A 13,472-nucleotide genomic window follows, 5' to 3' on the forward strand; every position below is an offset into this window, starting at 1 on the left:
ATACCATCCATATCCCCTTCAATTTAAAAGGTTTTATGTCACCAGACAATAGGGTCATGATCTGACAATAAGATGAAGAGAAACTAGTAAGTTCCTGCAATATACTCTTTCAAAAGTGAGTGCAAAATTCTGTTCAGTGTTTTCCTAGTAGCTATCAGGGGGTACTTTGTATTTTTTAGAACTGTCAGATTAATTAACTCCTGGTTCCTAGGCTAGCAAGCTTGGCTGACAGGAGATTTTGTTTTCGTTTTGTTTTGTTTTGTTTTTTTTGAGAAAGAGGGTCTCACTCTGTCACCCAGGCTGGAGTGTAGTAGCACAATCACAGCTCACTGCATCCTCCACCTCCCAGGCCCAAGTGATCCTCCCACCTCAGCCTCCCAAGTAGCTGGGACCACAGGTGCATGCCACTACACAGGGCTAATTTTTTTTTATTTTTGTGGAGACAGGATCTCCCTGTGTTGCCCAAACTAGTCTCGAACTCCTGGCCTCAAGCAGTTCTCCCACTTTGGCCTCTGAAAGTGTTGGGAACACAGGTATGAGCCACCACGCCCAGCCAGGAAGGCCAGTGAATGAGACCTGTAATGAAAACACTCATCAGTCTCATTAGAGAAAACCTTAGAATCAGGATAAAAGAAATCAATTACTATTGGCATAAGGCTTAGAACTCAAGTCATTTTTTTTTGGTGGGGGGGAAGACAATCACTTTGCTCTAATTTACTCCCAAACAAAGTAATAACAGCTAGTTTAACAGAATAAAATCATAACAGCTAGTTTAAGGAGGCCACACAAACATTGGTGCAGCCCTAAATTCTACAACATTAATGAAATTCTATACAGTAAGAACACCCTCTCCCGCTCTTCCATTTCAGTTCTAAAAGATGAAAGCTATGAATGACACTGGAGAGGTTTAACTGATGGTTACTCTTTATCTTTTCTCTATCAAATTTATTTTTATACTAAATTAACATGGTTATGAGGACTGATTTTCCATTTCTCCAATTTGAACTTTTCGACTGGGCTAATCAGTTTGCAAGTCTACACTGTTTCAGCACCTCACTGAAACCTTCACAGAGCTTTTGTCACCTTGCTTCTGGGCACACTCCAAAAGTGGTTTTATCCCATAGAAGCAAGGCTGCTGCTGCTGTGGCATCTGGGTTCCCTGGGGCTCCTGGTAAGTGATGTCAGGTCTTGCGGGCTCAGCATTACTTCCTCCACTGAAGCCCCCAGTGATGGCATGATCTAGTGTGTGCCCCATGCTCTCAGCTGCAATGGTTGCCATCTGGGTCATCAGACTTGACTGCCAGGGCACAGCAGCAGGAGAGCCAAATGCAAAGGGGGAAGCCGCTGCTGGTGGCTGAGCTGCTAGTGCTGGCCTGGCTGCAGTCCTTTTTTTCTTTTTTTGAGACGGAGCTTCGCTCTTGTTCCCCAGGCTGGAGTGCAGCGGCATGATCTGGGCTCACTGCAACCTGCGCCTGCCGGGTTCAAGATATTCTCCTGTCTCAGCCTACTGAGTAACTGGGATTATAGGCTCCCGCCACCATGCTCAGCTAATTTTTGTATTTTTAGTAGAGATGGTGTTTCACCATGTTGACCAGGCTGGGCTTGAACTCCTGAGTTCAGATGATCCGCCCGCCTCGGCCTCCCAAAGTGCTGGGATTACAGGCTTGAGCCACCGTGCTTGGTCTTGCAGTTCTTTTCTTTTCTTTTCTTTTCAAGACCCAGTCTCAGTCTGTCACCCAGGCTGGAGTGGAGTGGAATGGTGAGATCTCAGCTCACTGCAACCACGGCCTCCTGAGTTCAAGTGATTCTCCTGCCTCAGCCTCTTGAGTAGCTGGGATTATAGGCGCATGCCACCACACCCAGCTAGTTTTTATAATTTTAGTAGAGAAAGGGTTTCACCATGTTGGCCAGGCTGGTCTCAAACTCCTGACCTCAGGTGGTCCACCCGCCTTGGCCTCCCAAAGTGCTGGGATTACAGGCATGAGCCACTGCACCCGGCCCTGGGTGCGGTTCTCATGTGAGGTATTTGGCTGGCCCCAGTGGCCACATGAGAGGTACAGCTCTGGCTTCCATGAGGCATCCTAGGTGCACTGCAGCTCCACGTCTGGATGTGCAAAGATTGCTCAAGTCGTTCTTAACGTATCTTCAGAAATTAGGAGTGGGGCATTTGTTTGCATAGGAAGTGGCACAACTTTAATATATATCAGAGATTAAAAAATAAAATTCAGAAAAATATTTCATTACTATAAAGAGAACTGTAACTTTTGTATATCCACATACACAAAACCAAAACAAAAGTTTCAGGAAGAGATACTTATATTCTTTTATTGTAGGATGTATTCTCATATATTCTGTTATACTGTTTGTGTTCTTTTTCCTTCCCCTTTTAAAAAAGTGCTGGTTTTAACTTATTGGAATAATTTCACGGCCCACTAATGAGTTACCACTACTTGCTGTTTGAAAAGCAATAAGATAATTGCCATTGTAGGTTAAAGATTTTCTGAGTTAAACTGACCTGAATAATTGACATGAAAGACTTGTCTTATTTAGGTAGCAAAAAATCCAAGATAGGGCAGACTTTAGGGTTCCTTGTCTCTACGTACCCAGGTACTCTGCTCTGACTTCTGCAGTGTCAGTGTCACACTCGGGTGGCTCCTCCTGCAGTCTTAAGAGGCTGGTGTCTTCACACTTTCAGTTACTCCTTCAGACCCCTCTCTGGCCTTCTCTCTCTGCTTTGTGACTTGTGTGGTTTACATGAGTAAGATTGCTTACACTCTGGCTTCTGTTTGGTTTCAGCTAATGGGGATCACCTGCAGGAACTTGAACAGAAAGAAGAGAATAAAGCTGGGGCACTTATTCATCCAGCTTCCTTCCTGCATAGTCAGGTCAGGCTGACCACTTTTCATAGCCTGAGTTCAAAGCTCCTCTCCGGTGGCCTCTCTAGACTACCTTCTCCTGGGTTCGGGTAACCCTGCTCATTGTGCTTTTGGGCACAGATGCAATGATGGTTCTCCTGCTCCATGTCCTAGGGTTCTGCTTTGTCCTGTGTGCTTTCACTGTATCCTGCCCATGTCCTTGAGTGCCTTTTATTATTAAATAACTCTTGAATTTTAATTTGAGTGTGGCAACTAGATCTTGATGAGGCCTTGACTTAATGCCAGCTGCCAAAAGCAGCTGTGTTCACTGTCACCAGGAGAGGGAGGGATTGGTTCTTGACCAGAAGCCCTGAGTAAGGCTCTGCATTTCCACCAGCTCAAACGGGCGAGGCTTGCCCATTTTTGAATGAGTCAGTGGAGGGGAAAGGAAATGCCATGATGATCTTACACTACGTACCTGAGGAGGGATAGATGCCAGCCCTCTACAGTGGCCACTATGATGCTGAAGGACCAAACAGAGAAGCCACTCTCTGTATTGCACCTAGAAGATTATGATATTTCAACAAGAGACTTAGCCCAGCATCATGGCAGCAGGCAAACAAAAGTAGTTTTTCAGTGGCAAATTGAGTGAGTTAATTATACAAATATCAGCAATTGGGTGACTAACCCAAACATCAGGATGCTGTTTTTGTCTTGAAAAAACCTCTTTCTCACACAGTAAGTTTTCTTTTGCCAGAATGGAATCGGGCTAAAATTGCCAAGGTCATAGAATACTTAAAAAAAACAAAAAGTTTAAAAGCTACTTTCTGTACTCATTTATTTTATCCCTAAGTCAAATTTCATATGATCATGCAACAAACTATTGGTTCCAGAAGTTGATCTGAAATTGAGAGAGGATGGGCTTAGTGACAGTTTCCTATCTTTCTCTGTAGGTTTCTCCAGGGGTGTTCTAGGGATCAAGGCAGGACCAGAACCAACCTAGGGAAGGCTATGGCCTCGTGCCTTTTCTTCTTTTTCTCAACTCTAGGAGACCGGATGTAAGATGTTAACATAGAAGAATTGCACTAACGCTGAATGAATTTATAAAAAATTAAAATGAAGTCAGAATTTTTCTCTCTAGTATTAGTACAGAGAACACCCTGGAAGGTTACACATCATCTTCATCCTAAGGTTGGCTTCAGTGGGGGTTATGAGAAGGCTGGTACATTCAGTGCCTTTCATTTCTTTTTTCTCTCATGTTCTCCATCCTCCTCTATGCCCTGCTCAGACAAACAGCACCTCCTTCCCACTTCCCTCTTCTCCTCCACACTTGGTAGGGTCAGATTTATAAGCAGGCCCGTGTCACCTTTTCTTTTCCTTTTCCTTTTTTAGTTTTTTTTGTTTTTGTTTTTTTTTTTTGAGACAGAGTCTCTCTGTGTCACACAGGCTGTAGTTCAGTGGCCTGGTGCAATCTCAGTTCATTGCAAACTTCGCTTCCCAGATTCAAGTGATTCTCGTGCCTCAGTCTCCCGAGTAGCTGAGATTACAGGCATGCACCACCACGCCTGACTAGTTTTTGTATTTTTAGTAGAGACGGAGTTTCAACACGTTGGCCAGGCTGGTCTTGAACTTCTGGCCTCAGGTGACCTGCTTGCCTCAGCCTCCCAAAGTGCTGGGATTATAGGCATGAGGCCGCGCCCGGCCTCTTGTCACCTTTTCTGAGTTTTCCTTGGTGGCTCTCTAAGGAGAAGGCCCCAAATGCACTCAAGTGCAGAAAGATCAACCGATTCTAGGGCCGCATAGAGGGTGCTTTAGACAATTAAAGCTCCTGGATCATAGAGCGTTGACACAGGTTCCCGCTGCACTGCCCCGCCTCAGCCTTGGGAAATCCTCTGGATGATGATACAGGGTTGAGCTGCTCCTTCTGGGGACCACAGAAAATTCAGATGCGGGTGCATCCAGACCCAGGCCTGTGAGGGAGGCTAATGGCGGCCACCCTCCCCAGGCATTTTGGCAGCTTCTTGCTGAGCTTGCCCCAACTTGGCCATGCTGCTCTCTCACTGTCCCTTGCTACTCTGCCAATGTCATCCCCATTGCCCCTCATTTTCCCCCACCCACCCTCTGTCATGAAGCTTTTCACATTCTTTCTTCAAAAGTTATTGCTTGTTGTGTGATTTGAGTGAAAGAACTTCTACCACCACAACTCAGTCTTGCAAGCTTTTCATCACTTAATGAAGCAATCAAAGGCTAATAGCAGTTGTTTGTGTTTCCAGAGCAGAGCATGGAAGTGCATGTCTGCAGTCCCTAGAGTCAGCTCATGCTGGACAGAGTATTCTGGACACACAGCATGAATCAGAAGAGCTGTGGAATCTGTTTGGGAAATCGAATTACATATAAAAGGAGGACACTTAACATCTGCCCATGTTCTCTCTAGTATTATCTATCTCTCTCTGTCTACTTACTTTATCTATCTATCTATCTATCTATCTATCTATCTATTTATCTATCATCTATCTATCTATCTATCTATCTACTTATATACCTACCTACTTATCTACTTACCTATAGCTGAATAATAGCTGCTGGTGGGTAACTGTGGTTCTTTGTTTTCATGTAAAGAACATATTTCAGAGACGTGGACTTGGTTCCCTTTTTTTAAAAAAAGTCCTTAATGTAACGTTCAGGACCCTTAGTTTAAGGGAAGTAAAGAAAATGATGTTAGCTGTGGATCGCTGGGCCCTCAGGGCAGGGGCCCACCCATCTGGACATAGCACCTGCTCCTAGGTTCACGGCGGACTTTGCCTGCGTCTGCTTCGCTGGTTGTGCCATGGGTGGTGACTTCTTCAGAAAGTGATTGTATAACCTGTTTGCACATTGTTTTGGAAGGAAATGTTGCCAGAGATTAAAGTATTAAACATAACCTTACTTACCCTTCTAGAGGACATCGCAGCGAAAATATTCTTCCAAAGGGATGCCTGATATTATGGATGGGTCCAGGTTTTACAGGGCCTATGGTTACACAATTTTATAGAACTTCTTTAATAAAACTAATGCAAAAAGTTGATTTTATAGAAGTAAAAAGTAGTATTGAAGATACCCGAGACTGGGAAGAGTAAGAGGAAGGGGGATGATGAGAGATTTTTTTTAAAAGATACAAAGTTACAGCTAGATAGGAGAAATAAGTTCCAGTGTTTTAGTTCACTGTAGGATGGCTGTAATTAGTAATAATATATAGTGTCAAATGGTTAGGAGAATATTGAATGTTCTCAACATAAAAAATAATACATGTTTGAGATCTAATCACTTAACATTACATCTACAACACTATGTGCGCCATAAAAATGTACAATTATTAATACATCAATTAAAAAAGAAAAGAAAAAAGAAAAAGCATGGGTATGGTTTGACTTTGGGTCCCCACCTAGATCTCATCTCGACTTGTAAACCCCTTGTGTCGGGGGAGGGACTTTCTGGGAGATGATTGGATCATGGAGGCAGTTTCCCCCACGTGAGTTCTCACCAGGTCTGATGGTTTAAAAATGTTCGGCAGTTCCCACCTTGCTCTTTCTCCTGCCACCATATAAGATGGCCTCACTTCCCCTTCACCTTTCACCATGACTGTAAGTTTCCCGAGGTTTTGCCAGCCATGTGGAACTGTGAGTCAATCAAACCTCTTTCCTTTATAAATTACCCAGTCTCAGGTAGTTATTTATTGCAGTGTGAAAATGGACTAAGATAAGTATATAAAAGCCATTATAAAAGTAAACATTTGGCCGTGCGTGGTGGCTCACGCCTGTAATCCCAACACTTTGGGAGGCTGAGGGGGGTGGATCACAGGGCAGGAGTTTGAGAACAGCCTGGCCAATATGATGAAACCCTGTCTGTACTAAAAAATACAAACATTAGCCAGCCATGGTGGTGGGCGCCTGTAGTCCCAGCTACTCAGGAGGCTGAGGCAAGAGAATCGCTTGAACCCAGGCGGCAGAGGTTGCAGTGAGCTGACATTGCATCACCGCACTGCAGCCTGGGTGACAGAGCAAGACTCTGTCTCAGACACACACACACACACACACACACACACACACACACACACACACACACACAGAGAGAGAGAGGAAACATTTATTTAGAGTTAGAAAAAAACTCAACATATTATAATTTAAAAATATGACAAATACTACAAACATCACAGAATCCAGAAACACCATGATATTTATTATTTACTAACTGCTTGATTCACCTCTACAAGGTTCTTACTTACATATTTTGGCACCATACTCTGATTTTTCTCTTAGCGTGTTGACTTTAAGAAGTCATTTTCCGGCCGGACCTGGTGGCTCACGCCTGTAATCCCAGCACTTTGGGAGGCCGAGGTGGGCGGATTATGAGGTCAAGATATTGAGACCATCCTGGCCAACATAGTGAAACACTGTCTCTGCTAAAATATAAAAATTATCTGGGCGTGGTGGCGCAGGTCTGTAGTCCCAGCTACTCGGGAGGCTGAGGCAGGACAATTGCATGAACCCAGGAGACAGAGGTTGCCGTGAGCCGAGATCAGGCCACTGCATTTCAGCCTGGCGCCTGGCGACAGAGCAAGACTCTGTCTCAAAAAAAAAAAAAAAAATCATTTTCCCTGAAGAAAATAGAAATGAAATTCAACCTTGTAGTATGCTTGACAGAAATTTATTACTAATTATTGATAATTGGGATAAAATATTCAACTCACAGAGATATATTTTTTGTTTGTAGTATTGCTAAAGGTTTGTGCTCTGCAACAGAAGAAATTCTGATAACTTCTATTTCACATGATAACCATTAAGAAAAGAAAAGCCAACAGCTGGACACAGTAGCTCGTGTCTGTAATCCTAGTACTTTAGGAGGCCAAGGCAGGGGGTAGCTGAGCCTAGAAGTAAAGCTTGACCCCAGGAGTTTGAGACCAATCTGAGCACCATAGTGAATGCCTATCTCAATGAAAAGAATATAAAACCTAGATGGGTGCGGTGGTTTACGCCTGTGGTCCCAGCTACTCAGGAGGCTGAGGTGGGATAATTGCTTGGGCCCAGCAGGCTGAGGGAGCAGTGAGCTGAGATCATGCCACTGCACTCCAGCCTAGGCCACAGAGTAAAACCCTGTCTCAGAAATACATACATACATACATACATACATAGAAAAGCAAATAAATATGTTTCAGTTATCAAATATATGCCATTATCAAGTATGTTCTTAACAAGAGAGAATTTCCAATTAGTCTAGACATTATGAGAACTGAATCTTCCACTTAATTTTTTTTTTTTTTTTGAGATAGGGTCTCTCTCTCTCTCCCTTCTTCAGGCTGGAGTGCAGGAGCGTGATTATAGCTCACTGCTGCCTCGACCTCCCGGGCTCAAGCAATCCTCTCAGCCTCCTGAGTAGCTGGGGCTACAGGCAGGTAGCCCAAGACCTGGCTAGCTCTTGTATTTTTGTAGAGACAGGGCCTCACCTTGTTGCATAGGCTGGTCTCAAACTCCTAGGCTCAAATGATCTGCCTGCCTTGGCCTCCCAAAATGTTGAGATTGCAGGCATGAACCACTGCACCTGGCCTGAAATTTTAAACATGTGATAATTTGGGAGAAATTTTCCACAGACTAGCTCTGGCTCCGTATGTCTCAAACCTTGTGTGTCCTCCGAGGCTGGTAACCTTGTGGTGCCAGGCACTATAAGGAACATTTGCAGTGAGGCAGCCTCTGGCCCTGCACTTTCATGTCGCAGTGCTGGCTGGGTGGGCCCAGTGGACAGTCAGAGCCTGCCACCAAGCTACTCCTACACCAGGACAACTGGTGTTAACATGTGGAAGTGATCATGAACCACAGAAACGTATACCAGTAAAACCAAATAAATGTGTCTTCGACAAAACTTCCCTTCAGCTGGATCTCAAAAACACGTGTGCCTGCTCTAGCTTCACTGAACTACAGAACTCTGATGTAGGAAATTTCTATCTGGATTAGATGTAGGAGTTTTAATAAACTATAGCAAAAGTATATGATCACTGCAAATTGTATAAAGCATATAACCATGTGAATGCATTGCCAGTGTTCCTCCCAAAGTCTTGGAAGAGATCAATGAAAGTGATGGGCTTGGAAGATTAATCTCTTTTTTGAAACTCTTTTTTTCTATCCCAGGGCTTCATGCGCTCATAGGCATTTAGGCACCTGCATCAGAGGAGTAAGCTGTATTTCCTTTGCTTTTAGAGGACGTGGACACTAAGCCTAAATGCCACTGGTCCAGCTGGGGGCAGTTATCCAATTCTGATCTCACCCCAATTATTGCTTTTTACCCTATGATGACTAACTAGGAAATTAATAGCCTAATAATTCTCATGAAAACTAGTGATTATTCTTTTCCTTTTCTTTTAATACCCAACTTTGTTTTAAAATGATATTTTTGTGCCTAATTTGGAAAAAAATAACAGTAATACCAGGACATTCACCATGTAACAAGGGCTTATGGCATATAGCACATTTTACATATTACTGTATTTAATCCACATTCTATAGTCAAGGAGACAGGTGGTGATATGGCCATCTTACGAAATGCAGCAACTGGTTAAGAGAGGTCAAACAACTTGCCCAAGATCAAAAACTTGTCAACAAGAGAACTGGTTTTGAAACCTATTCTGTTTATCCCTAAAACCCATGTTCTTTTATTCTACTGGCTTACCTTGGTGTGGAAATCAGAACAGGGTACATGGATATTCAAGGTGACACAATGTTCTAGTGAAAGTCTTCAGTTCCTCTTTAAGAAATTGGAGATGGCCCACAGGGGGATGAATAACCCTTACCCAGTTTGACTTTCTTTTTTTTGTGTCCAGTATCATTCCTGCCTCAGGAAGGCTAGTCTGGGTTGGGATGTTTTCTTTTTGTTTTTGTTTTTTGTTTTTGAGAAGGAGTCTCACTGTGTCATCCAGGCTGGAGTACAATGGTGCAACCTCAGCTCACTGCAACCCCTGCCTCCCTGGTTCAAACAACTCTCCCACCTCAGCCTCCCCAGTAGCTGGGATTATAGGCACTCACTGCCATGCCCGGCTATTTGTTTTTTGTATTTTTAGTTTCACCATGTTGGCCAGGCTGGTCTCAAAACTCCTGACCTCAAATGATACTACTGTCTCAGCCTCCCAAAGTGCTAGTGCTGGGATTACAAGTGTGAGCTACCGGGCTTGGCTGAGATGTTTTCTTTCCCTTTCTTTCTTTCCTTTCTTCTTTTCTTTCTTTTCTTCTTTCTTCTTTCTTTCTTTCTTTCTCTATTTCTTTCCTTTCTTTGTTTCCCTCTCTTCCTTCCTTCCTTTTTCTTTCCCTCCTTCCTTCCTTCCTTCCCTCCTTCCTTCCTTCCCTCCTTCCTTCCTTCCTTCCCTCCTTCCTTCCTTCCCTCCTTCCTTCCTTCCTTCCCTCCTTCCTTCCTTCCTTCCCTCCTTCCTTCCTTCCTTCCCTCCTTCCTTCCTTCCTTCCTTTCCTTCTTTCTTTCTCTTTCTTCTTTTCCTTTATTATTATTATTATTTTCAGGGATGTTTTCTTCTTGCATCATAGCCCTTATTTCTAGTCCTAGAAACTCTTGGTTGTTACTTCTCGTCTCCATAATGTTGATGATCTTTGCGTCTGTCACTGGGGCACTAAGACTGTTTCCTTTCTGTGACCTTTGTCAATATCAGCATTCATCTTTTTCATGATAATAAGGGTGGGGAAGCAGGAGGCCACAGTGGTGACTGCCAAACTAGAAACAGAATTCTCATCGCTATGTCCACAGTTGCAAACTGTGTACCACAGCACGCTGAGCACCACAGTAAATTCACAGGGACATTGTGAGTTATATGTTGAAAATATTTAAGGGAAACACAACAATATTTAATATCTGTTGAATAGCACATGGGCTAGTTCAAGGTAGCCTACACTTTCAAAATTACATCAGGCTTCATCATCTCTTGATGATATTCTATTTTGTGAAGCTGTTGTTTTGTTTTTGTTTTTGTTTTGATAACTGTGGTGATAGCAAATATCTCATGAAGTCAGTGTAGATCAGGAAATGGGGGTGGTGGTGTCCAATCTGCTTCTTGGGTTTCAGAAGCTGAGGCTGTACAGGGCCCAGCAGGTGTATACGTTCTATGAGTAATTGTGACCGCTTTAAAATAAAATGATTATTATCCCTTATTCCAAATTATGCATTCTTTTCAAACAGCTTATAAATTGTTAGGACAATAATGGTAAGTACTTATTAAATTTTTTGGACTTACTTAATAAACAGAATTGTCAGATATCTCTTGGAACCTAGAGGGGCTTTGGAGAAATTACTGAAGGCACAAAAGGCCCGTGAATGGAGAAACCTTGGGAACTGTCCTGGGAAGTACTTCCTGTGTATGTGCTGGGGAGGGGGATTCAGCTATAAAAGGAGGAAAAGGGAGGCTGGATGGGTAAAAACAACACATCTCCTTTATAAGAACAAAAGCAAGCTAGCTGTATATTAGAAAATGCATTTTCATTTCTTTGCTAGTGAGGCTGAGCATGTGTCATGTTTTTGTTATCAAATTGTATTCGCTCATATATACATTGTCTTTTCATGATAAGTCTTTTTTTGGGAGTGGAGTGTCACTCTGTCACCCAGGCTGGAGTGCAGTGGCTCGATCTTGGCTCACTGCAACTCTGACTCCCGGGTTCAAGCGATTGTCCTGCCTGAGGCTCCTGAGTAGCTGGGACTACAGGCTTGTGCCACCGCACTCGGCTAATTTTTTGTATTTTTAGTAGAAATGGGGTTTCACCATTTTGGCCAGGCTGGTCTCGAACTCCTGACCTCAGGTTATCCACCCACCTCCGCTTCCCAAATTGTAGGGATTATAGGCGTGAGCCACTGTGCCCAGCTGATATGTACATTTTAAAGGGTAGGCCTGTAATATCAGTACTTTGGGAGGCTGAGACGAGTGGATCATGAGGTCAAGAGATCGAGACCATCCTGGCCAACATGGTGAAACTCCGTCTCTACCAAAAATACAAAAATTAGCTGGGCGTGGTGGCATGCACATGTAGTTCAGCTACTCCAGAGGCTGAGGCAGGAGAATCGCTTGAACCTGGGAGGCAGAAGTTGCAGTGAGCCGAGATTGCGCCACTGCTCTCCAGCCTGGTGACAAAGTGAGACTCTGTCTCAAAAAACAAAACAAAGGTTGGGCTGAGTGCCAACCTCATGTGATTACATGCCTGTAATCACAACACTTTGGGTGGTCAAGGTGGGTGGATCACTTGAGGTCAGGAGTTTGAGACCAGCTTGGTCAACATGGTGAAACCCCCAACCTTACTAAAACACAAAAATTAGCCAGCCTAGTGGTGGGCATCTGTAATCTCAGCTGCCTGGGAGGATGAGGGAGGAGAATCTCTTGAACCTGGGAGGCAGAGGCTGCAGTGAGCCAAGGTGGAGGTATTGCACTCCAGCCTGGGCAACGAGAGTGAAACTCCATCTCAGTCAATCAATCAACAAATAAATGCCATTAAAATTTACCTGGCAGGAAAAAATATTTGTGATGGATCTGGGCAGGGAATGGAGCAGTAAAAAAGGTGAGAATGGGAAAGAACACTTGCTATCATTCTTACCCGTGATGAAAATCTTTTCTCTGTAAATTCTCATACTCTTGAGAAAGTCTGAATTTATTTCTCTTGTAAAAACCTTCAAGCCCTTGCCTCTCTCTATTCCTGGCAAAATCTGACCCATGAGTGAGCCTCAATCCTGCTTTGCCATGACCACACTGAGGCCAGGAGCCTACTGAGAAAATTCCACAATGAGCTGAACTGGAATCCCGGCACATTCATAGTGATCCCCCTCAGTCATGCCCTCAGCACTGCCCTACAAACTCGCTCAGCTTCTCCAGAAAACTTGCTCTCATTCTCTGCAGCTACCTGTCTTTTTCACTTTCCTCTAAGGAACTACACACACTCCCACATACCCACCACCCACTCTCAGCAATGAATCATGTCTTATACTGCAGAGAAAAAGCAGTCTGAAAGGTTTTTCGGCCATCTATCAAGAAACACTTTATCTCCAAATCCACCAACTGTCTACATTTATCCCCATCTTCTCCTTCTTCCCCTCATAAAAATGAGCAACTGGCTCTGCCTTCTTTTGTCAAAAGTTGATCTCAGGGACACTGAATGCCTGCCGTCCCTTTTTCCCTCCCTCCCTCCTTCTCTTCCTTCCTTCTTTCCTTCCTTCCTTCTTTCCTTCCTTTCTACTTTCCCAGGACAATATTTCAAAGGTTGCTTCCTCTCTGCACACACCTTTGTTCCAGCAAATACACCTATTGCATCTCCCTCCAAACCCTCTTTTGACCCAGCCTGACTCCTGTGCACCTTGCCTTGGATTTCCATCAGAGGAAGTATTTCAAAGGGGCCTTCTCCTTTCCACATCTCAGTCACCCTAGTAGGAGTAGACAGAACTCCTCAGTGTGTTGAGAGGTCTGGAGAAATGGCTTTTAGGACTGACTATATTGGAATTCCTGAGCAGATGCCTAAAAATCTCCACGCTTATCAGTTGTGTCAGTTCATTACTACTGTTTCCAGGGAAAAGACATAGGAAATTTTTCCTCTAGTTTGTTGTATTTTTTTGTTT

The 13,472-nt window shown here is 43.8% G+C and overlaps 1 protein-coding gene across 1 annotated transcript; it reads right to left on the reverse strand.

The window, feature by feature from the left end:
• Positions 1-1,045: 1,045 nt before the first annotated feature.
• Positions 1,046-2,080, reverse strand: LOC108297392 (putative coiled-coil-helix-coiled-coil-helix domain-containing protein CHCHD2P9, mitochondrial). Its single transcript, XM_017520051.1, has 2 exons — positions 1,995-2,080; positions 1,046-1,373 (listed from the first exon to the last, which is right to left on the reverse strand). Exons 1-2 carry the CDS (start codon positions 2,078-2,080, stop codon positions 1,046-1,048), a joined length of 414 nt encoding a protein of 137 aa, XP_017375540.1.
• Positions 2,081-13,472: the final 11,392 nt, after the last annotated feature.

The sequence above is a fragment of the Cebus imitator genome, unplaced genomic scaffold, assembly GCF_001604975.1.
Source record: "Cebus imitator isolate Cc_AM_T3 unplaced genomic scaffold, Cebus_imitator-1.0 Scaffold798, whole genome shotgun sequence".
Classification (NCBI taxonomy): domain Eukaryota; kingdom Metazoa; phylum Chordata; class Mammalia; order Primates; family Cebidae; genus Cebus; species Cebus imitator.

Bases quoted from the DNA above. Each gene is read 5' to 3' on its own strand.
- LOC108297392 (XM_017520051.1), bottom strand. From the start codon at position 2,080: ATGCCTCATGGAAGCCAGAGCTGTACCTCTCATGTGGCCACTGGGGCC. The intron at 1,374-1,994 runs GTGCAGTGGCTC...GACTGCAGCCAG, and splicing joins AGAACCGCACCCAGGGCCGG to GCCAGCACTAGCAGCTCAGC.